Source organism: Orcinus orca, chromosome 1 (assembly GCF_937001465.1).
Source record: "Orcinus orca chromosome 1, mOrcOrc1.1, whole genome shotgun sequence".
NCBI classification, from domain to species: Eukaryota; Metazoa; Chordata; class Mammalia; order Artiodactyla; family Delphinidae; genus Orcinus; species Orcinus orca.
Genome location: NC_064559.1, coordinates 104937390 through 104963081, shown reverse-complemented (window position 1 = coordinate 104963081; position 25692 = coordinate 104937390). Strand labels below are relative to the sequence as shown.

Sequence of the window (25692 nt, the reverse complement as noted above, 5' to 3'; positions counted from 1 at the left end):
GAGTTAGATGCTACCTATCCAAAGGCGGAAAAAATGTTGGTGGAAAAAAACAATATTTAAAGGCATTTTATTAGGCCTTGTCATTTATATATCATCTTTCCTTTTCGTTTTTGTAAAATTGGCATAAAGCTGGCCTCATGTGTTTGTTATATGACTTCTGGAATGTGGATTTCCATTGAAAACTATTAAAATTAAAATATTCATTGTGAACGTCCTAGATTACTGGTCCCAACCTAAGGGACAAACCTACCTGGCTGAAGTGCCGTTCCTGGGTCTGTGTCATTAACAGTAGTTTCTTTCCCTAGTGTATTGGCTTTCGTGTTTCCCCCACACCTGAAAGTCGTAGTTCATACCAGCCATAAACCGTTTCCTTTGCTAAAAGATTTTAAAGTACTCTTACCCCAAGTAAGTGCATGTAAAAAATTGACCTATCTGTTGCATCCTTGGAATCCATCAAAAGCCAAGGGAGAGACGTTCAAGTGCTACAAGTTCCAGTGCTGCCCATCTGGGGAGGCAAAGGGGCTGCTTACTCGCTGGCCGCCTGGCCACGGTTGTCCGCTTTGGCTCCAACTGCTCACGGGAACTCGACTCACCTTCACCACGCCGGGAGGACCGGGTCGCTGCGGACGCCGACTTCATCTTCAGGGTGCGTTTAGATGAGGAATTCGCATGGGATTTCTTCTTTTCCCTTAATCTGTTTTCACCTCGCCCTCTGTCTCTTCAAGACCGTTTTTGGATCCTGACTGGACAGGACTTAAAGGAGAGGCTTCCCGTCTCCTACAGGTCTCTTCCTGCCCGGACGTTACTGCCCGCGAGGGAGAACGAGAGGAGCCGGGAGGGCAGCGGGTGCCCGAGAACCACAAAGTCGCCGTGTGCGCCCGCGCGCACCGCGCCCCTGCGTCTCGCGGGCCGCGGGCAAATGAAATCAACACCGCCGGAAGCTTCTCCGCCGGCGTCACGCGAGGTGCGGGGCTCCCGATCCGGCAAGAGGGGCCCCGCTGAGGCGGCCCCGCCCTGCCCCCGGCCCCCGAGTACAGGCCCGGAAGAGGCCGATTTGGACCGGCGGAGCCAAGAAAAGTCTCAACCGCGACCCGGCCCCACGCTCCCGAGGTTTAAGGTCTCAAACCCTGAAGTCTTAGCGGACCGAGCGTCGCGAGTTGAATCGATTTCCACGCCTTTATCAGGAGAGTCGAGGGCCAAAATCAGACCAAGAAGACTGTGTGGATCAAAGTGCGCAATTAATCAGAAAGGAAAAACTAATTCTTAACTGATTAGGTTGTGGATTGTGAAAGACCGGCATCAAGTTTTTTGGCGTGAGCACACGAAGGATGGAGTTGCCCTCAAGTAAGGTAAGAAAACTGCAGGTGCAGCAGGTTGTATGGGAAGGATTCGGAATCCAGTTCAGGGCCTTGGAGCCTGATTTGAAAGCGTTTTCCATCCAAGCTGTCTCCGTTGCTACATCCGCCTGAGTACATTTGGACGATGGAGATGCCGGGTCACGGTGCGCGGCCCCTTCTCTCCCCGCGCACATTCTCTCCCGCCTCCAGTGGGCCCCTAGCACGCTCCCCGGTCACCGGTGACCTTCTCTCCACACGCAGCCACCTCACAAAGACGCGTCACCAGGCCAGTTCTGAGGTGCTGCCAGGATGAGGCAACTCGCTCGGGACTTGCAGACACGGCTGGCCTCGCGCGCGCTCGGAGCGTCACCTGCGGGCTCCTTTTTTGGACGAAGCAGGGAGGGAACGACCTTAGGAAAGGATTTCTGGAACGACGGGTGACCCTTCCGGAAGGCTCAAGGCCTTCCAGAGCAAAGGGAAAAGGTCACTGTAGTCAGAAGCAAGGAGAAGAGGTGTGGATTTGTGGTTCTTCGGTGGTCTAGTGGTGAGCATGTAGGGCTTTTACCGCTGCGGCCTGGGTTCGATTCCCGGTTAGGGAAGGAGGCTTTGTTTCTTACTAGGTTTGACATTTTCTAACCGCTATCATTCGTTTTTTCCACGACTGGAGGAGACATGGGGTTGACTGTTTACCGAGAATACATTCCAGAAAGTGGAACAGGTAGGTGAAATGTACTATGAATTTAAAACTCTCATATGCGGCCACCACCAAATTATAAATCCAATTACATGCCCCAAATTGTACGAGGCAATTTTCTCCCCACATTTAAAACCAACACTAGAAATTATCAGTCTTTTAGATATGATTTTGAACTTTATTTACCATCAATCTCTTCACAATTTCCCCATAGTCTTTTAAGTCCGCAGGAGACAAACTAAAAGAACTGCCTAGTATTTCTGCAAACTTGAATTTAAGACTCTTTCTCTGTTCTCTTCTGTTTTGGTGTTCACCCTTCCAGGTAAGATAAGTCGCAATAAAAAATGTAAGTCTGGGCATCCCTGGTGGCGCAGTGGTTGCGAGTCCGCCTGCCGGTGCAGGGGACACGGGTTCGTGCCCCGGCCCGGGAAAGGAAGATCCCACATGCCGCAGAGCGGCTGGGCTTGTGAGCCATGGCCGCTGAGCCTGCGCGGCCGGAGCCTGTGCTCCGCAACGGGAGAGGCCACAACAGTGAGAGGCTCGCGTACCGCAAAAAAAAAAAAATGTAAGCCTAGATTTTTTGCTTGCAGCGGTCTCACTGGTTCTAAATTTTGTGGATATGGAGTTGTAGCTTGGATAGTTTCACGGGTATACTTTACCTTTAGGAACTTCACAAACGTGGTACATTGGAGGATCCCTAGATCCATTTTTGGAAGTGTTGGCAGAAATAAACACCAGAAATAAAAGTAACAGCTCCTGAAGACCAAAGACTGGTTGGAACCACAGCAGACTTTTGTTGTTGTTGTTGAAGTGTAGTTGATTTACAATGTGGTGTTAGTTTCTGTACAGCAAAGTGATTCAGTTATACATATATATACATATTCTTTTTCATGTTCATTTCCATTATGGTTTAGTATAGGATATTGAATATAGTTCCCTGTGCTATACAGTAGGACCTTATTGTTTATCTGTTTTATATATAGTAGTTTATATCCACAGCAGACTTTTTAAAACAGAGAGGAGTTGCTTTCATAATTTAATTTTCATTTTGATGGCCACTTTATCTATTTTGATGAGGACATTAGTGGAGGGAAATTTCTTTATTGGGTCATTCATTTTTCTATATTGTTATTTATCTAAAGGAAACTTAATAAAAAATTGTACTATAATGGTGATAATAACAATAAAATTTAATAAGATTTCACATCTTACATTATTCACATTGATGTAGCTGGCTTATGCTGTCATGTATTGCCCACTGTATAACATTACCTGATGAGTATATTCAAATATGTAGTAATACGTACTATTTTGTATATATTTTACATATGGATAGATAGATAGACAGATAATGCAATTATTTATAATTCAAGAGGGAAATATAATGGGAAGGTGTTGGTAACCTCTTAGGTAGTGTAGCCCTGAAATTAACTGATTTTATGCCATGTTCTCACATACTTTAGAAGGCTATGCTATAATATTAAAATGACATTCCTTGGCCAGTTTTGTTGCCCATTTCCTGACCCAGCATTAAACACAGGAAGAGTGACAATGGGAAGAAAATGGCCTTTTGATGGACTTACCTAATATCTCTCTCTTATTATTACTTAGAATAACATCAGAAAGTCAAGGGAAATATTTATGTAGAAAAGGGACATTCTCTGCTCTTCCTCTTCCCCAACCCTTAATACCCAATGGGGGAGTAAACACTTCTCATTCTTCACAATCCAGGACAGATATTGAGCTTCCCTTTCTAATTGTTGAGGTCAGAGTATATTAAAACAGCATACCAAAGGGTGTGGTTATTACTGCCGCTTTCTACCTGAGCAGCAAAAATTCTAACCCAACTGGTGTCAGGGGGAGGTTCCAACCATGCATCCCCATTCCATCTGCCGTCTTTCTGGCCCTCTCATCTCATAGGACTTGCACCGTCAGATTAATTTGGGGAAGTTTGGTAAAGGTTGTTTTGTGCTTAGATAGAAGGAAAAACCTCTCAGACCTCGAACTGAGCCTTATGTTCTGGTCTAGTTTACTGGAATTCCTTCTACTATGGCACAAACCCTACCAATGGAAGTTTGTTATTGGTAATAACCAATACACTTTGCTACTTTTCTTTGTGTACATATCTCCCTCAGGGACCCCCACACCAACCAGCAAATCTAAGTTATTGGCAGGTTGAGATTTGGGAATTCTTTGGTCCTCTGGCCAAACACCACCAATTAAGTGCTCTAATTCCACCATTTTTTAAAATTACACCCACCATATTTTAAACACTTTATTTTAGAAAGTCCAGTTTGTAGGCAATGGAGATTATTACTTTAATGTTATTTCTGTATTTTTAAAATTTTAACTGTAATGGAGATTTCTCATCAAAAAGCATGGAGGCCAGAAGACCGTGGAACAACAGTTTTTACTATAAAACAAACAGGTCAAACTTTGGCAGGAGTTATAAGTCTAGCATGCAGTGGTGGCTTCCATATCAGAAATACAGAGTTCTTTACTTTGTGAGAGAAAGCAGTTTTGTTTTGTTTTGTTTTGTTTTGTTTTTCTCTTTTGGCTGCCAGAGGGATTGAGAATGGCCAGGAGAATTGATCCACCTAGTTCCAAGTAACTTTACTTGACAAGCAAGCTACTTGCTTGTCATTGGGGTTTATCCCTCACTCCTGCTAGTAGCAGTCTGATAACACTGCAGTCAGAGCTGTTGATATTAAAATTTTTGACTTGTCAACCAAGAGGATATTATTTACACGGTGAAACTTTGGACATTAGAGGGTACAGGCACTCATGCTAAACTTTGACCCATCGACTGGTGGCAGACCCCAGGGGAGTTTATCCCATTAGCACTTTTTTTTTACACATGACAGTACCCTGAACAGAAGAATCTCCTCTAACACTTTAAGAGCATTCAGAGTATAAGCATGTAACTCATTAATTTCAATTACATATTTTCACAGCTATGTGTTGAATTGACTCAGAGGCCTCACTCATAACTTTAACTTGGTTTTTCTCTTTGATGCAAGTTGTACCCAAACTCTGTCAGTTGAATTCACACTCTCTTTTGCTGGAACACAGACCAAGGAGTTTAACACTTGCACTTGATGGGTTACAGCAGCAGCCAAGAGACCATTTTACCCCCTTGACAGAAAGTTCAGGAAGTGCAAGGAGGTGTGACCAGTCTGTGAGGTCAGTTGGAACAGTGGGAGGCTTCTTATTATCTGAGGTCAGGAGGAGGAGAAGAGAGGGTTTGGAGAGCATGAGGGTGGCAGCCCCACAGCAGTAAGCACAGCTCTGCATTTCGGTTTTAAGAGGCTGTCTACTCAGTCTCAACAAATTTTTAGAACAACTAAAATATTGTTTAGGTGACTGTTTTCGATCCTTCCTTGTCATTGCGCAGCCTCTAAATGTTCATTAACTCGTGGGATAGTTGGAGGATCCTTATTCCCTCCCCGCTCCTGCTCATAACCACCACTTGGGGGAGAACTTCCCAGGGAGCCTTCTCATATCTCCTAACTTGGCTTACACAGACCCTTCTGTCTTTTCTTCAAGAAGGTACTGTGACCTCACTAGCCCTACACTGGGCACCAAATTAGTCAGGCAGTCTAGCAGTCCCTAGACAATGGTATAGTGGCAGCTGCTAGTCACACTTCTGTAGAACTGGTCAGTAAGGAGACAAACAATCTCAAATGAACTGAAGTAGTTCATTATTTACACACACAGCATAAGTAAATGTAGCATGTTGTCAGCTCCCCACATCCATAATTCCACAAAATCACACCACACTAGAGGGATCAGATGACAAGAAGACACAAGTGATGGCTTGCTCTGTTACGAAGGAGCCAGTTTCCATGTTACGGCTGAGCAGTTTTATAGCTTATAGTTGAGCCCTAGGAGGGTGGGGGCAAGGTTGGAAATTTCTGTGTCTCACAAAAGCAAGGAGGCAGGTGAGAAACTATCTGCTGGTAGCCTGTCCCAAGGTAGGGAAGCTCCTATAAGAGATCAGTGAGAAAGAGCCTTATGAGAGCTCCTCACAAGACTGCCTATCTTTCCATGTTCCAAGGCATTCAGCCAAGACTTGGGTCAGACTCCAATTGAGCCTTGCCTATGTGGCCTATGTGGAGAAGTATAAGGTCACCGGAGTACCATACCAGAGCTATTCCCCTGTACCATGAACCTTGAAAACGAGGTTGACTGGACATGATATCTCTGATTTGCACTTTCTTTACATAAGTTCCTTGAAAATGCTGCTCCACTCTTGCCTTGCTTTGTATGTTGGTGCTCATCTAATTCTGTTGCTTTTGTAACTTATTTCACAGTTTTGCCTGGCAAGCCTAAGGATGTTTTCTTTATTTTTGTTTGTTTGTTTTCTTTATCTTTAAAGTCTAAGAGTTTTACTATGATATTGTCTTGGAGTTGATCATCCTGGTTCAATTTTCCCCGATACCTGATGAGTCCTTTCATTTTGCCTCAACATATAAGTAATCTAATCATTTCTTTTCTATAAATCAAGTCCCCTAGTTTGTTCTCTCTAAAGCCTGATGCTTGTAACACATTACAATTTTTATTCAACAAATACAGAGATTCCCAAACAAGTTCCCAAACAAATAGTAAAACAACCCTGATGATTTCAACACAGTATGCCAGTTTAAGGCTTAAAAAAAAAAAAAATCACCATCAGTTTATAAACAAAATGTAGAAAGACATAATGTCAGAATAAGGAAACCTTTGAATATGAATAAATTTATTATTAAAAAGAGAAATGTAGCTGGCTTGAAAATAGGTTAAAAAAACTTAAATTCTAAGCTATTCTTAGGTGAAAAAATTTTGGAACAAGATTAATCACCAAGTTGTCTTTCTAACACATTAACACCCATTACTTTTATTTATTTTATTTTTTTAACATCTTTATTGGAGTATAATTGCTTTACAATGGTGTGTTAGTTTCTGCTTTACAACAAAATGAATCAGTTATATATATACATATGTTCCCATATCTCTTCCCTCTTCTGTCTCCCTCCCACCCTCCCTATCCCACCCCTCCAGGCGGCCACAAAGCACCGAGCTGATCTCCCTGTTCTAAGCGGCTGCTTCCCACAACACCCATTACTTTTAAATGGCAGTCTTTCGCAGGAGCTTCCTAATGTGTCAAGAGCTACAAAACAAAACCCTATAAACAGTTGCCAGATTCTCAGTTCATTTTCCCTTTAAAAAAATATAATTTTCAGGCTAACACCTGTTGACACACATAATCAGGTACACAGGATCCTTCCCTGTGTTGGGGACAAAAATTCTACCACTGAACCACCAATGCTTCCCTTTGTTACACCACAGGCAGAGTAATTAGTGTCCAGAAAGACCCAGCAGTAGTTCCAAAAGAAGCTTTTTATGGTGCTAATAGCTAACAAGGACACCAGAACAAAAGGTTTTTAATAGGAGACTTATCGTAGACAAAACTATAAATAACAAAATATCTAATTTATCTGATCAGACTCTTAACTCTGAAAAAGATTCTGTGTAACTGCACAACAGATTCTGATAGAAGAACATCAGAAATTCATCCAGGTTCTTTGTTTCTGTTCCTAAATCTTCACTTGTCAACCTCTAACTGTTGCCTGAGAAGGTAAGCTAACTTGTAGGTTAGGTAAGGTACAATTCTAATCCAGGAAAGAAACAGGAATCAGAATCAGAATTACAATTAGAAGAAAGAGGGGGAAAGGGGACAGAATCAAGATAGAGATAGTGAAGAGATCAATTTTGGTTCTTGGAGTTGGTCCTTTGAGGCTTTTTTTTTCGTGAAAGAGTAATGATCAGTCTTACGATAATTATAATAATACTATGTGTCTGCTTTTTAAGGTGCATAAAACATTTGAATGGGTATATAGTATGAAAAGATTAATATTGTTTGCAATCAGTATTTAATTTTTTGGGAGGATTCAATTTCCTAAATTAATAGGCTTTGATTTATTAGCTGTATGAGGCATAGACTATTTTAAAGAAATATTGATTGTTAAAATATTAGCATGGTGATCTTTTGGTGAAGTTCAAATAGTATAGAGGTCTCTTTCCTCAGTCTTCCCTGGGGAAATTAAACTGATGAAAGGAGGCTGAGGAGCTCCCCCACATTTTGGGACTTAGGACTTTTTGAAAGACAGGAGCTATAACCTGCAATCATGCTTCTCCTGCTGAGAAGCCAGGCTAGTTCCAGGCTGAGTCATAAACTTGTTTTCAACAAGGAGAACAACCATCACCTTGACCTTGAAGAGCTTTGGCTCTGTCTGCCCTCTGCTCAGCACACCAGACACACACAAGCTCTGGCCAGCATGCTTTCAGTTACCACCTACGTCAACCAGATCTACATGTATTCCCACATCCCTTTCTAAACTACAAACCTATACTTCCAACTCACAACTCCTAATTCACAGGTCAATGCCTCATATGCATCTTAGAGTCACAAATGCTAAAACTCAACATACCAGTGAGTTCCCTGTCAGCATCACACATCACCCTCTGCCTCAACACTCTGTGATCAGACCCAGGTACTGCAGGTTTTACTGACGTGTTTCAATCCGTCAGTAAAACCATACCCAGACCTCTTCCCATCGCTACCTAGTACATTTATCCTCACCACCATCAAGCCTGTTGCCCATACCAGATCTTACTATCCTTTTTGGATAGACTCTCTCATCCTCCCAGCACAGAAGTTTATTTCCAGTATAATTAATAAATAGTGCTTAAGTTTATAGGATTCTCTACAGATTCACCTGCACTTCATTACTATACCCTTCCTCTATCACCTCTTACCTCCATTAATCTAAGCAGATCAAAAACTGGCCTCCCTACAGCGAGTCTAGTCTACTCCAGGCCCTTTGCTACACTGCATTCTGATTGACTGTTCCGTGGTATAAATCTGGACATACCTGTACCTAAATCCACGTCAACCAAGACAGTAGCCAAGCAACAGTAGTCCTCTCTCCCTTGGTCATTAGAGCCCTGGAGACTGTGGGAGGTGCTGGGAAAATAATTGCAATAGATCAGTGTCTGGAGTTAGTGGTTTCTGGACTTATGTTGGCTTTAAAACATTTACATATTGGAGAAGCACAAGTCTCTGACAGGGCTTGGAAATTAGGAAGCAAGGATAAAAATGAGTCACTGTGCTGGTACACCTGTCCTTTTGACTTTTCAGTTTCACCAAGTCAGTTTCCTAGCAGCTGGAGTAAAGGCCACCAAAAGGCCCCTGTAGGAAGTTCTCTGGAGGAAACATTCTGAAACTTGGTCTTATGGGAATTCTTAGTAGTAATGATCAGAGGTGTCCTAGAAGCACAGAGGTCTTCACACAGGGACAATTTTGGGTTCCTCAGGGGAGAATTTTCATCCTTTAGAGGGAGCTGGGTCCTACCTGCAGTTCTCTTCCATCCCAGACCAAGCTCCAGAAACAGTGGGCTGCTTAATGTGCTGGAATCTGTGCAGTCATTGAGTCCAGGGTGTGGACAGGTGGCTTCATTTCTTTGAAGAATCCTGGTAGATGAAGTTGTGTGACCTGCTGGTGGTTGTGGGAGAATCAATCTCATGAATTATTGGATGTGTTATGATCTGTGAAGAACACCTTAAACTAAGAATACTGGTGCTTCAATAGCAAGCATTTTATCTCCCACCTGAGTTACCCAAGTTTGAGTGCAGGCCAAAACGTACAACTGTTTTTCTTCTTTCTGCACCATAGTGGCTTCATTACTACCTCTATTAAGTCTTTATTGCAAAGGCAAGTCTCATCAAAGATCCAACAGGCAGGGGCAACACAGTCAGCTGAGGTAAGGGAGGGAAAGAATAAAATGGACAGTGTTTTGGGAAAAAAAATTATTAAAGACCGTTTCTAAACAGTAACGTGACAGCCTTGGAACTGGGATAGGGCTATGATCATGGAAAGATTAGTGCCTGGCATGAGTTACACAACTGTTCCTCTGGGGTGCATCTTCCAAGGCAGGAAGTAAGTTTCGGTGTGTTGCTGGGACATGTAACATTTGGAGCTAAAATCCTTGCTACACTCATGTGTATAACCTCTGACACCATGACATCACCTACTAACAAATGAGTGTCCTAGAATATGAGGAATAACTTTACTGTGTTTCTATCTTTGGAAGTTAGCTTTGGAAAAAGATCAGAAGATTTCCCTCCCTTGTCATGCCTATATTATTCTGATTTTCTCTTGTCATGATGCATGTAAATGTACCCCAAGAGATTTGAGGAACATAGAGGAAGTCTCACCCTCTCCTTTAGGTTGCCATTCCATAAACTTCTCTTGAACCTTCTGTATGTTACACTGGACCAGAAAGATGAGGAATTTGGCCAATAAAGACACTTCTCTCAATAGGTTACTGTACAGGTCACCACAATATCACAAATGGTCAAAATCATACATTAAGTTAACTTTTGGAACCTAGTATCTGAGAAGTCAATTGTTCATTTTGAATTCTAATTATTTACCTCTTCTAACAGCCTATCAGACAATTACAGTCAACGGAGGAATATTCAGAACTTCTGACTTAGGTGGGCATGGCAGATACAGAACAAAAGCTGTTTAGAATGAGAGACTAAACATGACTGCTAAAGGCAGTCAAAAGCCAATCAGCTAACAGTTAACAGCATAACTCCCTAACTGACTGACCACATGGCCACTCCTCACAGATGAGACTACATCAAGTGGTAATGTGGACAGTTCACCTGCTGAAACCGAGAACATGTCCACCTTATCTCTATTCTGTCCAAATCTGCCAGCTCCAGAAGGCTGAGAGTGCAAGAGAGTGTAAGACCTCTGCTTCTTTGGTACATGCATAGGAAACACAGGAATTTAGGGGTTAGCCAAACAATAAGGATGGGGAAATTGTCCTCACCAGTTTTGGTGTTCTGAAGAGGCAAAATTAAGAGGGAGGAAGGGATAATGTTTGAAGTTCGGTGGGGTGGTGGAAGACTATTCTGGTCCAAATACCTCCTGCTATTGGCCCAGTGATAAGTGAAGCAGTTGGCCTCAGAGAAGCCACATAAATGAGCATTTGATTTACTATGGGAGGCAGAGACGAAAGAGCAGCAGGAAGCTGGACAAGAGCAGGCAAGGAGTTTGGCACTGGCACTGCCATCCATCCATCTGCATGCCAGAGACAGTGTCATCCTGGGTTTTTCCCTACAGTCTCCCCTGACCCTGGATAGTTAATAACCTAAGATTTGCCTAGGGAAGAAATTCTGAGGGCCTGCTGTGGCATGGGAATCATCCTAAATTATAAGATGACTGTAATTACATACACAAATTTTAAAGATAAGGTATCTTTAAAGATTTATTAGTTTATTATGCCTTTGTAGTTGGAGGGTGAAGAAGAAAATATCAAAGTTCTTTGTCTAACAAAATGACTCATGGAGATTAATTTATATATCATTACCCATAATAACCAGTTAGCATAAAAGGCAATTAGAAATGGATGGTTGTATTCCACAAGAGACATATTCTGAAGTCATGTTTTTTGCCTTAAAGTCTATTAATGTAGCTACTTTTTGGTTAATATTTTCAATAAAGCTTGTTTTTTCTCCTTTTGTTTTCAACCTTTCTGTCACTTTATAGTTTCGGTGTATCTCTCGAATACAACATATAGTTAATTTTTAAATCCAGCCTAGCAATATTTATTTTTTACTGTATAACTTGATCTCCTTATATTTATGTAATTGTTAATATAATTAATTTAAAATCTATCAGCTTTATCTTTTTCTATTTGTCCTTTTTGTTTTGTGTTTCTGTTTCTCTCTTGGGTTTCTTTTTAATTGGTTATCTTTTAAACTATTACAATATTATGTTTTTTATTGTTTTATATATACTTTGCTTCAATTTTTTCCTTCTAAATTTTTAATTGTATTTCACTTCGTTTCTATCCTTTTTGTGATTAGTTTAAAAATTACAATCTTAATCCTTAGTTTATCAAGCATAGTAATAATTATGACCCTTACTGTCATACTGAACAGTATAAAGACCTTGGGATACTTTTATTCCATTTAGTCTCACTCTATGTATATGCTGTTATCATTTGTTATAGTTCTAAACATTTTTAAACCCCATAAGACTTTTTATGTATTTTTATATGGCCAATGTTAATTTAGATTTATCTATGTATTTACTGTTATCTTTCTCTTTTTTTGTGTCTGTCTTTCCATGTGGAATCATTTTCCTTCTGCTTGAGAAGCATCGTTTAGAGATTTCTTCTGTATGGGTCCCTGGTGAAGAACTGTTTCAGCTTTTTTTCTCTGAAACAGTCTTTATTTTTCTTTAATTACTGAAGACTATTTTTATTAAGTATAGGAGTCTAGAAGCAGTTACTATCAGAACATTGAAGATATTTGCATTTGATTTTTGCTTTTCAAAAGTCAGTCAGTAGTCTAATTGCTGCTGATTTTAATGTAACCTCTCTTTTTTCTCTGGGTGTTTGTATAATTTTTGTCTTTGTTTTTGATTTTCTGCAATTTTAGTGTGATCGCTCTAGTATTGATGTCCCTTTATTTACCTTGTATGGAATTGGTTGGCCTTATAGAATCTGTTGGTTTGTGTGTTTCATGTTGTCTTAAACATTACTTCTTCTAATATTTACCCTGTTTTCTCTCTCTTCTACTTCTGAGACTAACTAAAAAATAAGGTAGACCTTCTCACTCTATTTGCTATTTTTTCACTTATGTTTAATATTACTTTTTTCCTTCTTGTTCTACATTTTTAATTTTTTCTTCTTCCCGATCTACCACTTTACTAATTCTCTTTTCAGCTATGATTGCTCTCCTGTTAAGTTCTTCCACTAAGTTTTAAATTTTAGTTATTTTGTTTCAGAATTTCTTTTTTTTCTACCAAGTGAAGAAAACGTTTCCAGGAAGAGGGAAGGATCAACTGTTGTTGATAGATTAGATAAATGTTGATAGATACATAAATGAAGGTAAGAATTGACCACTGGATTTAGCAAAATTAGTCATTGGTGACCTTGACAAGAGCAGTTGCAGGGGAGTGATGGGGATAAAAGCATGATTTTAGTAAGTTCTAGATCAGAGACTGAATATGCAAATGGACAATAGCCAGATAACAAATAAAAGTAGAACTCTGACCCACAATTTGTAGTAACCAGCCTAGAAAACCGACCCATTATCTACACTAACCAGCCCAGGAAGTCAACCTACTATCTATAAGTCAGAGTTGTAGAAAGTCAACCATTTTCTCAGCAAACAATCCAGGAAGCCAAACAAAAACCCTTGTAATAATCAGTCCCAAATGGCCAGGACTTGATTAATAACTTTAATTTTTGTCCCTGCTTCTAACTTAGGACCAACCAGAGAAGGCCAAAAATGCACCTTTAACCAGTCATATAGGACATCCTGCTTCTACAGCTGGATGCTGGAAGCTGTTAGCCTGCCTACAACTTCCCCATGCCAGCAGCCTCCAATCACAGCATACCTGAAGCCTTCCCTTTTTTCCATAAAGCTTTCCCAGTCTTCTGCTTGCCTTTGAGTTTCTACTAAACCTAAAGGATGGTGGCTGACACCTTTGCTATAGCAAGTTCTGAATAAATAGCTTTAGCTTATTCTCATTTGGATGGGTTTATCATTTTAGAATTTCTGTTTGACTCTTCTCTAAGTCCGTTTTGTCACTTTTTATAATTTCCATTTTGTGGTTAAAATGTTAAACTAATAAAAAAACAAAATGTTTCCCCTTCTGCATGACAATTTGACCTTTAATTAACCTTCTAGGTCTGTTTTCCTGGAATCTTGGGGTGAAATATCAACTATATTACTAAACTACATTGCATGATAAAAAAAAGACTCCTGATTGACACCTGGACTTGGAAAAATAAGCATCTGGCGAGAAGGTATACTTTGAGCTTCCTTGAATGCAGTGACTCTTGTAACTTGCATAAACCTTGCATGGACACTGGAAACTACGTTATTGTTACCTGAAAACTGGGTTCACCTCTTGGTGAGTGCTGAGTCAAAAGACAACCGAGCTAAAGACTGAGAGAAGGAACGGTTTGTTGCTTGCAGCAAGTAAGGAGAATACCAGGGATCCTTCCCAAAGCAGTGTCTCCCCTCCCAAGACAGCAAAATTGGGGAAGTTTTAAGCTAAGGGTACATGCATATTCATAAAGGGGGTCGGGAATCCAACAGGATCCAAGCTTTAGTTTATTGAAGTCAGGAGGGTCAGAAAAGGCCAACCTCATCATCCCTTAGGTTCCTGTTGAACTGGTGGTTGAGCTTGGGGGGTGGGGGGGTGGTAGGGGGTGTTAAATTCTGCAAATCTGCTCAAGAAGATGCTTCAGGCTAGTCTTTACCATAGAAACAGAACTGGGAGTCTTTACAAATGATTTATTATCTTTGCTATTGTTACTTCTTTTGCTTGATAACAGTTTGTTCTTTTGTTCCCTTAAGATCATTATTACTGAGACCTGTTCAAGGGCAAGCAGTGTGGCCAGGCTAAGATCACAAAATGGCTTAGGCCAAAAATGGCTTCTATTATGTCAAGAAAGCCATGCCTGGTTTTCTTTCTCCAGGGACCCCCCCACCCCCACCCTATCTGCTTACACTGTGAAGTTTTTGCAAGAGATATTGGTTCCTGGGACCTGGAGTTTCAAAGCCAGGGTGGCTCCACTATATCTTTTTCCCTTACACCTCACTCTTCATCTGTCCTGGAATGGAACGTGAGGGGCAGAGAACCAAGATAGTATCTCCTGGGTGGCAGTGCAGACTGCTGCAAGGACTACTTCCACAGAAGAATAATGCCTGAGATTGTCCTGCCAGGAAGCTGTAGTTCTTATCTTTTATCTTTCTGAGTAGACTGGTGCCATGTGTGGCCTATGAAAGTCTTGTGATTCTGAATGTTTAGTTGAAGCTAAGAAAACTCCCCAATAGGCAAAATTCTTCCAAACTTTCAATTAAAACAAAATTTTCTATTGAGGTATAAGAGATATACAACATTATATTAGTTTCAGGTGTACAACATAATGACTCAATATTTTTATATGTTGCAAAATGATCACCACAATGTCTAATTAACATTGATCACAGAATCTTTTTTCTTATGATGAGAAGTTTTAAGATTTACTCTCTTAGCAACTTTCAAATATGCAATACAGTACAATTAACTATAGTTGCCATGCTACATGTTACATCCCCATGACTTATTTTATAATTGGAAGTCTGTGCCTTTTGACTCCTTTCACCCATTTTGCCCACCCTCCACTCTCCACCTCTGGCAACCACCAATCTGTTCTCTGTAACTATAAGCTCCGGGTTTTTTTCTATTAAGATTCTACATAGAAGTGAGATCACATGGTATGTGTCTTCCTCTGTCTGACTTATTTCACTTAGCATAATGTCCTCAAGGTCTATCCATGTTGTTGCAAATGGCAAGATTTCATTCTTTTTTATGGCTGAGTAATATTCCTCTGTGTGTGTGTGTGTGTGTGTGTGTGTGTGTGTGTGTGTGTGTGTGTGCGCGTGCGTGCACTGAATTTTCTTTATCCATTAATTTGTTGATGGGCACTTATGTTGTTTCCATATCTTGGCTATTGTAAATAATGCTGCAGTGAACATGGGGGTGCAGGTATCTTTCTGAGTTATAGTATTTTCAGATTTTTCACTTGTTTCATGAACAATGTAGACATCATTGTTTACAGTCTTTATGATAACTCCAATATCTCTATTATTTCAAGGGTCAGTTTCTGTTGCCTGATGTGTCTGCTGGTTCTCATGCATAGATCTAGTTTCTTTGTTTTCATTATCTTTGAATATGTGCTACATGTTGTATCTGAAAAAACAGTTTTGTAATAATTTGAGACTTACAATGAAGGCCTTCCTGCCAGGCACCTGGGAACACTCCCAGCCTAGAACAAGCTTAAACCAAGTAGAATGTGTGAAAGATGCTCTAAGCTAATTGTATTACAGCGGGGATGTTTCATTTCTAGTTCACCTTCATCCTAAGATTATAGCCATTTGGGGTCCTAGCTTTTGATAGGAATGCATTTCTGGTAGACACCCCAACTTATGCAGAGCCTGATCTTTTATTTCTGCTCTATTAGCCACAGGAGGCTGTCACACCAAATTTGCAGGATCAGGAAGTGCCCTTAGCAAAAAGTGTGGCTTCTATTCTTGTATGTCTCTGGCTTCCAGTTTTTCCTTACTTTAGACCTGGTGATTCTTTATCATTTAATCATCACCTTAATGCGTTTAAGAATACGTTTTCTGTATTTTATCCAACACTTACTTGTTTTCAGAAGGAAGGTTAATTTAAATATTCTAGCCACTATTACCAGAAATGTATCATCAACTTTTAAAATATACTAAATGCCTCAAAAAATAAGGTCATGCTTTACTGCTATGGTTCTGACTTAAATCTAAGTTGCTAACACCACAAGACGGAGTACAAATCACAGTTCAACCATTGTAAAAACTGTCAGACCACTACAAATACAGATTTTATTACAGAAAATTACTACAGAATTTTCTTTCCCCTCTTTTTCTTAACTCATTCCAGCTACCTGTCTATTCTGGGCCATGCAATCGAAGGCTTCAGTCTCAAAATCTAACTTTTTTTCCCTTTGGATCCCCCAGATGGCAATCTATACATGTTCAGCCTTTACTTTAGATAAGAAAATCAAGTCACATCATTTAAAATTAAACTGTTTATTTTTATTATGTAATTAAAAGAGTATAGTAGACAGATGCACATGTATATGTTGGCTAGAAATTGAGATAAGTTTTCACAAGTGAGAATCAAGAATGCCACCATAGAACCATTGGCCTCAACTTCACTTGTCTGAATAAGATGGCATAGCCTAGTTTCACCACAACTGAGAGCACACTATTTGGCATTTTCCAGTGTCCTTGAAGTTTTTAGCTACCTACCAGAGGACAGGTCGTATAGAAATAACAAATGGTGCCAGGTTCCAAGTGCCTTCAAGTGACAGAAATAAAGATTTAAATAAACAGAAGCTGAGTCGGCCAAGGAAAGTAGCTCTGCTGTCAAAGGACTCTAGAGTACAAAAGTAGAGGGTTTACTTAGGATTTCAAGGAAACGATAGAGAAATCTTCACCAGTTTTTATCCTTGAGATCCTTTTGGTGGTTGTGACCCTACAGTGGGATAATCCTAGGATCGTTTCCAACCCTAAGGATATCTGAGGACCCAAGAAACCTAATTTCTGGCAATTCTGACTATCATAAAGCCTATTCAATAAGTCATTATCTAATGTTGTATCTGGAAATTGTTATTACTAGTGTTTCCTATTTGAATGGTCATCTCATTTCCTGCTTCAAAATGATATCTAGAAATAATGGCTTAGGACCACATTCTCAATTTTTAGGTGAAAAGTAGTCTCTGGAGACATCAGACACAATAAAATACTCCCGTAAATGACAGTGAAGTATATGGACTGGGAATCAGGAAAGCAAGAGTGTTCTCTTAGGAGATAGAGAAATTGATAGAGCAATTGAAATTATGCCATCCACCCCTTATGTGCTATGTAGGAGGGAAATGCTTGCCTTACCTAACCAGTAGATGGAGCTACCAAGATGAAAAATAAATTTTGATCTGGTTTAGTTCTTTTCTGACCCATATGCTCTTGAAAATTTGAAAACATTTCACTCTTTCTTCTTCTTGTGTTTCAACGTAGATAGTTTCTTTTGATTTATCTTTAAGTTCATTTTTTTTTAGAAGATGTTGGGGTAGGAGTTTATTAATTAATTTATTTATTTTTGCTGTGTTGGGTCTTCGTTTCTGTGCGAGGGCTTTCTCTAGTTGCGGTAAGCGGGGGCCACTCTTCATCGCGGTGCGTGGGCCTCTCACTATCGCAGCCTCTCTTTTTGCGGAGCACAGGCTCCAGACGCGCAGGCTCAGTAGTTGTGGCTCACGGGCCTAGTTGCTCTGCGGCATGTGGGATCCTCCCAGACCAGGGCTCGAACCCATGTCCCCTGCATTAGCAGGCAGATTCTCAACCACTGCGCCACCAGGGAAGCCCTTTAAGTTCATTTTTAAGTCAAAATCTTTCAAATATTGGCAATTTCATATGGCTCAATATAATAGATTAACCTAATGGGCAAAATTCAGATTTGCTTATACACAGCTTAATAATATTTTTTTTTAAAAAAAGACTTTGCCAATTTACTTACATTGACAGTGTGTAAAAGTATCCATTTTCTTTCATTCTTTCCAACCTGATATTATCAATAATTTTTACAAACCTGAAGAGGAGGTTGTGGGAACTCGGGGGGCAGTCTTGTGGGACTGAGCCCTTACCAGGTGGGGTCTGTGCTTTGAGTAATTAGTATCAGAATTGCTTAATGTGGGGGGAAAACTCATACATTTGGTGTCAGGAGTGTTGTGAGCGGAGGAAATAATTTTTTTCTTTTAATATGTGTGAAGGAAAAACCACCCTTAAACTCACTTATCTTGGGGAAGGGGGGGGGTGCCACAGATCTGACACTGGAAATGGCCTTTCCCCATGTGAGTCTTCTGAACTGAACCAACTGCCATCTATCTGAGGTAGGATAACAATATTCCTAACCAAAACAGGGAGAATAGTGATATGATCCCAGGAAGTCCTTGTACTCCTAGACGTCTAATCTTATCAATTTCATTTGGTCTTATAGTTCATAGTTCTTGAAACTGTAGAGACAGAACTGAAGACTGGGCCATGTTTGGGGCAGTGATGTCTCTAAGATCAAAAGAACCAAGACTTGGATCTAGAAGTGAGTAGTGGAAAGGGAAAGTATATGGTTGTAACTTAAGAACCATCTCAATCCTCCCTGAGTTAGTAGTTGTCATCCTCTTACTTATGCTGCTCCTAAGAGATTCCATTCAAGCCTTTGTGGCTCAGCAGTGGGCACAAACATAGCTCTTCTCCTTCCAGAATAGTGTTCAACAGAAAACCTTGACATAAACCATGCATTGTATCTATATTATGCCATCTTCATGGAGTCAGGTGAGAAGGCCAGAGGATCCAATCTGAAATGCTGTGACTTAAACAGGGTCTTTATTGAGTTCTAATATAATATCTTAAATTATAGTTGTAAAAAGAAAAGTCTCCCTATGTCCCTTTTGACTACAATAAGGCTGTGCTTACCCTCTGAAAAGTCAGAAGAAGATTAATACAACATTTACTGTTATCAAACCAAATGAGTCCGCTCACCCGCACGCAGTAAAGCCAATCTACTGACACTGGGTTGTGGTGAAGGAAGGTGCACCATTTATTGTAAGGCACCAGACAAAGAGTCTGGGACAGCTAATGCTCAAAAAACCTGAACTCCCCTGTGGGTTTCAGGGAGACAGTTTTAAAGGCAACGGGAGGGAGGGGAGTCTCAGGGTATGTGATCAGCTCTTGCACAATTCTCTGATTGGTTGATGGTGAGGTAACAGGGTGGTGTCACAGGGGTTAACATTATCAATCCTCAGGCTCCGTAGCTCTGGGGGCTACAGTGCTCATGGTCATCAAGTAGTTAACTTCTTCCATTTGGTGGGGGTTTTAGCATCTGTAAAACAACTCAGGAAATGTGCATCAGATACTGTTATCTATATACTTCAGATAAGAACTAAAGATGCTGTGACTGCCATATGGCTGATTTACTGTTTAAATTCTTATCAGTTCTCCTGGCCCAACTGCTATTTTTGCCACTACATGTTCACATCCTCTCAGTCATTAACTCTTGAGCCAGGCTTTTGTGACTCAGGGGCGGCCTGGGAGACTACAGCTTTTCTACAAAAAGGAGGCAGGCAGAGGACAAGGTGGTGAAGGGTCTGTCCCAGGAAAGTTCTATAGGGTCCTGCTCTGTTACATGCTAAAGAATTTGGAGTTCATTTCTGAAGGTGACAAGGAGCCACTGAAGAATGTTAAAGGGGGAGTGAGTGACTCTCCCACTTACCAGCTGCGTGGCTCTGGGAAAGCCATCTCACCACTGTGAACCTGAGTCTCCTAATGGGTAAAATAGGGATAGATGCCTATCGTCTGGGGTGATGGCAAAGAATGAACTGGCTCATGACCATGAGGCATCCAGCTCAGCCCTGGTATGCAGCAGCTTCTGGGCAGCAGATCAGACTCTGTGTGATCCCTCCCTGTGGAGAAGAAGCTTTAAGGAGGCCAAGCAGGGCTGTTCTGTGGCCCAAGGTCCCTGGTGTGGGATTTGTGGGTGAACACCTTTGAGCAGACTTCCTGCTAGGGCACTGGGAGGACTCCATCGAGGCTGTGCTAGCTGTGCTAACTTACCTCTTGGAGCAGCAGAAGCTGAAACCTTTTTTTTTTTTTTTTTTAAACACAAGAGAGCTCTTAGCTTGGGGTTGGAAACCATCTGCTTTCTTCTATTGGTGAGCTGCAAATTCTAATGATTATAATCTATCAAATACTTACAGAGCACCTATTAATACCTGGAATCTTCTGGCTACTGGAGATATGTCAGGGACCAAGACAGACAAATTTCTGCCCTCATAGGCCTTTCATTCTAGCGGGAAAGGCAAATAAAATACAAGTAAAATGAAACTAACATAAAATTTTGGGTAAGTTGTAATGAGTGCCTTGATGGGAAAAACAAGGATCTGAGTGAGAGAAGAATCAAAGTAGAGAGTCAGGGAAGACTACACTGAAGAGGGGACATTGGAACTCAGACCTGGAGGAAGAAGAGGAACTAGGGTTGCAAATAAGGGAGGGACCAGGAGGAAGCTTTCTGGGTGGAGGGAAAAGCACATGCAGAGGCTGGGAGGTGGGGAGGGGCTTGGTCTGGGATGGGAATTGAAAACCACCAGTGTGCCTGTGTCAAGGGGAGCACGGGGGAGGGGGACTGGACATTCGGAGAGACAGTTTGGCTACATATCACAGGGGTTAAGAACGAAGGCTTGGGGAGTGAGTCATATTTTCTCTGCCGCTCATTAGCTATGTGATCTTGGACATGTCACCAACCTTTCCAAACCTCAGTTCTCTCATCTGGAAAATGGACTCAAAAGGAATACCTGCCTCCTAGGAATATCGTGGCTATAAATGAGTAAATACTTAGCAGAGTGCCTGGCACATAGTAAGTGCCCCACTCCTGTTAACTATAATTATTATTAATAAGTGGAGGGTGGGTTGGAGCCAGACAGACTTGTGTTGAAAACTGGCTCTGCTGCATGATTGCTTTGTGCCATAGAAAGTAAGCCTCCATGCCTTCTGTCTCCTCATCCATAAAATAGACTTCATATTCCTGGCAGGGGTAGGTTATTATGGGGATTATATGAAGTGATTTATGTGCAGCCATCCTGAAGGTCTTACATGTTTTTAACACAATGCTCTTTTCAGAATAGCTGAGAACAGTTATTGAACATTTAACATCCCATTATGTATTTTTAAGAATGTTTTTGTTTTTCTTTTTGAATATATGGTCAAATCCAAAATGTAAAAAAAAACATACACAGTTAAAAATCTCCTTCCATCTTGGACTCCTAGCCCTCTCTCTTAGTCTGTTTGGGCTGCTATAAAATAATACCATAGGCTGGGTCACTTGGACACAACAGAAATTTATTTCTCACAGATCTGGAGGCTGGAAAGTCCAAGATCAAGGTGCCTACAGATTTGGTGTCTGGTAAGAGCTCAATTCCTGATCTATAGATGACTGTCTTCTTTTTGTGTCCTCACATGCAGAGGGTGAGGGTGCTGTCTGGGGTCTCTTCTATAAGGGCACTAATACCACTCATGAGAGCTCCACCTTCATGACTCAACACTCACCAACGGCCCCACCTCCTAATACCATCACTTTGGGAACTAGATTCCAACATATGAATTTGGGAGGAAACACAAATATTCAGTCTATAGCACCTTCTAATGTCCTTTCCAAAAGATAATTACTATTGGTTGTTTTCTGTCATCTCAGAGACTTTTATGCTTTTATAGGCAAATAAAGGGAGACATCCTTCCCTCTCTCTCCCTTTGTACACAAATGTTAGCATAATATACACACCATTGCACCTTGCCTTTTTCAAATAACTTATCAGGAGTAGTATTTGCTCCAGAGCTCCTCAGCAGGTCGATCAAGGCTGTCAGGCCTTCATTGCAGTCTGATTTCTTCCTCTGCCCAATCCTATGTCCTCATTCTTCCTTTCACAAGGGTTCATCCCTAATAATCACCTTGTACCCTAAACTCTATCTCAGCCTCTGCTTCCAGAAAGTCCATCCTGAGCATTTTGTATGCCACTGCAACAATTTATAAAGTCTTTGGAGTCTTTTAAGACTGTTCAAATAACACTTCTAGGGACACATTTATTTTAACAGAGAACAAAACAAGTTGTTAACATTAGAAAATATGCACCACAGCTCCACTGTGCACAGGAGAATAAGCTTGATATTCCTGTGAATGTTTTTGGTTTAAAACCTTATCAAAGCAGATTTTTTGAGCTGGTTTATGATGCAAAATGTTCTCTCTCCCTCTGTCTGTAAGGGAGAGGGAACATCTTCATTTGTTTCTAATTGTACTTTTATGAATTATGAAGGCTTGCATTTTAAGGTTAGGGTTTGCAATTTCACTAGTTAACACTAGAAGCAAAATGCAAGCCTGCTAATTTTATTTGTACAATCAAGAAATGGGTCAATAAGATTTTATTCAACACTGGTGAAACAAGCACCATACAGCATTTTATTCTACAGTCACCACCACTCCCTATTGTCACACATATGGATTGCTTTACTCACCAGCATAGGTGTCCCCCAAGAGTGTATGAACCCACAGGGATATATAAAGATGTTCTAACAGGTACATTGGCAATGATAGTTTAAGGGACATCATTCCCAAACATCAACTTCCATAAGCACTCTTTCATTACATTGTGCAGCCTAAGAACATGCCTGTTGTAAATGCTTGAAGCTGGTTCACCTTTTCCACCTCCTCTTTCCCACTCACCCTTCTCCCAGTTTACAAAAGAAAGGCATATCTCTCACCCATCCCAAATCATGACACACTACCCTGGGGATAAAAAAAAATCTCTGAGTGTACCAAAGAGACAAAGGAACTATAAACCAGAGGTAAGTTTTTGTGTCTTTCTCTACTTTATACTTATGGGTGTTAGGGGCAAAGTCAGGTATTAGAAATGGATATGTTAGCCCATGTTGAGATGTTCTGAGTCCTAGTATACTGTAGAGAGGTAGGGAAAATTTCATGACAATTTTTATTTAAAGACCTTGCCTCTTGCTCTGTTATTTAAAAAAAAAAAAAAAAAGATGCTTGGCTCTGAGGTGAAAGTCTTCTGAGAGCAAGGCAAAGAAATTGTAAGTAAGAAATACTGATAACAACTGCACCTTATCTAGGATAACAAACATGCACAGCTCTATACCTGGTCTATTCATCTATGAATTAGGCTGTATAAGAATAGGCTAGGGTATGTTAAGGCTGAAACAACTCCAAAATCTCAGCACCTTACACCAACAAAGTTTTGTTGTTTATATTACACTAGGGTCAACTGAGAGGGAGGAAGAAGGCCAGTTGTTGTGCCAGAGTGAAAAAGAGTTCTGGAGCATCTCAAACCAGAAATTAAATGCTCCAGCCCAGAAGAGACACGCAACACTCCCACTTCCAACTCACTGGTCAGAAGTGGTTACATAGCTCCACCCAAACACAAAGAGGATGTAAGTAAGCTAAGGCAAGAAGCTGGAAATATTGTGAGAACAGCATAAATGCCATCACAAAGAGTGATATGCAAAAAGCATGCTGGGAAATATCAACTAACTTCAAAGAGCAGTCTTCCTGCATTATCACCATCCTCAGTAAAGAGGTTGATCTCATTCATCCATGACTCAGTCTGTTTCTCAGCTGCAGTCTGCATGATTTCAAAAAAACCTGAAAAGCCCTTTTACTTCTAACAGATCAACACTATATCTTCAAGTAAAAGGAATGTATTGAAGGTAAGTTGGTGTTTTCCATTTTCTGTAACAATTTAGAAGGGATTGTTTCATTAACTTTTGCCAAAAAAAAAAGGGGGTACTAGATAGCGTAAATCCATATTTATATTTTTACTTGGTTGCAAATCTGCTTGTTATCACTCATCAGTCATTTCTCTTCCTAACTGGGACGTGTTAGTAGATTCTATTGTAAATCAGCTACTTACCAACGGTCATTAATACACTTTTTTAGCTCCACACTTACTGGCTAGAACCGGGCTCCCGGATGGACAGACACGGCGGTAGCTCTCGGATCCGTCGCGGCGGCGGCGTTGTGCGTATCCCACGGAAGGCCACTGGCGCCACCCTGTGGTCTCCTGTGCACATTGCGACCTTAGCTCTCCACAGAATCTGCAACCGCCAGTGCGCGCGGGCCCAGGGGCGCGGAGACTGGCCGGGTGCACGCTTTTTGCAACCTCCCCCCAAAGCCCCGTGAGAAATACTTGCTTCCTCAGAGCCGGCAGGGGCAAGAAATTAGCTCTGGTCAGGTCGGCGGCAGAGGCGGCGGGCGGGTAGAGGAGAGAAAGGGGTTGTGAGTGTCAGATTTGCCCCGGTACCCAAAAAAGCACCCAACTCGGGGGCTGCTCCTTCATATCCGACGTAACTGTTTGCTTGGGCCGGCAGGTGTGAGAACCCGACTCCCGAATGAGCTGGGTGGGCACCTGCAGCGGAACCGCGCAGCTGAAAAACCCATTCGTAGGTCAGGGGGGATGGAGGGAGGGCTCGATCCAGCTCACGGACCTGGCGGCGGCGCCACCCCACGGACGCCTGTTGCGGTTGCAGCCTCGGCTGCCGCCTAGCGCAGGTGCTGCCGGGAGGCAAGGGGCGCGCGGGAGTTTGCGGCTGGCGGTGGCCTCCGCGGAGGCCTGGTTAAGGGGGCCACCGGAAGGGGAGGGTCGCTGGCTGTCTGGGCGAGACCTCAAGAATAAAGGCGGCTGGAGGCGGTGGTAGAAGCAGGGAGGGAGCAGGTGGAGAGTACGAGACGGCTGTTCAGTCAAGCCCTGATGAATTCCTTGCTGGTTCCACCGCCATCAAGAGCCAGGAAGGGACCCCGGGCCGGCAGAACCTGCAGGCCTGTGGGCAGGGAGCCCCCAGGCTCTTCACGGGCTGCTCTGAAATGCATTTGGGAACCATGGAGCTTCTCCCTCAAGGGTCCAAGCCCTGTCCTATCCCGGAAGACAAGTTTCCAGGACTGAGAACAAGGGCCCAGAGGGGATTGATGCAGCTGGCTGGGAGAGAGGAGGAAGGTGGCGTTTTCCTTCCTTCGCCCTCAGACTCAGCAGGGACAACACCCAGGGCCTGTTGGACCTATCGAGACTTCATCTTAGAAGTTTAGAGCTTCATCTGAGAAGCTCCTGGGCCCATCCTGTAATCCCCAGGTCTGTTCCAGACCTAAGCACAACTCTCCAGAGTAGACAGTTACGGAGCTGAACAGGCAACTGGGTGTGAGGAGAGTGGTCGTTTCTCACCTTCCAGGCTCTGTAGGATGAGCCCTAAACTCATTTGGGGACCACAGGAGCTTCTACAAGAGTCCAGGCCCATTTCAGAACACTCAGAAGTTTCCTAGCCTGAGAAGGAATCACCAAAGTGGATCGACTGGTTTTGGGAAAACAGGAAGAGTTGGTTCCATTCTGGGTCTTTCCTGGCTCCCAAACTCAGCCGGGAGCAAAACCAGTGCCTACTGGATTTAGAAATTTTCCCCCAAGAAGCCAAAGA

General features: G+C 41.8%; 1 protein-coding gene and 1 long non-coding RNA gene across 4 annotated transcripts in view; one reads left to right on the top strand and one right to left on the bottom strand.

The window, feature by feature from the left end:
* LOC101280968 (myomegalin) overlaps nucleotides 1–2172 on the bottom strand; it is a 30328-nt gene extending 28156 nt beyond the window's left edge. Inside the window, exon 1 of the mRNA XM_033415566.2 lies at nucleotides 594–2172. Within this exon, the coding sequence (XP_033271457.1) occupies nucleotides 594–639 (46 nt within the window). The 5' untranslated portion in view covers nucleotides 640–2172. The remainder of the gene's footprint in view (nucleotides 1–593) is intronic.
* LOC125961352 (uncharacterized) lies at nucleotides 1919–25669 on the top strand. Of its 3 annotated transcripts, none has more exons than XR_007471955.1 (4): nucleotides 1919–2055; nucleotides 13786–13904; nucleotides 23493–23940; nucleotides 24170–25669. It is a non-coding gene; the product is annotated as an uncharacterized LOC125961352 (long non-coding RNA). The 3 variants fall into 3 exon arrangements; XR_007471956.1 differs by lacking the exons at nucleotides 23493–23940; nucleotides 24170–25669 and adding exons at nucleotides 18677–18775; nucleotides 20430–20561; XR_007471954.1 differs by lacking the exons at nucleotides 23493–23940; nucleotides 24170–25669 and having other exon boundaries at nucleotides 13786–15354.
* The last annotated feature ends 23 nt before the right edge of the window (nucleotides 25670–25692 follow it).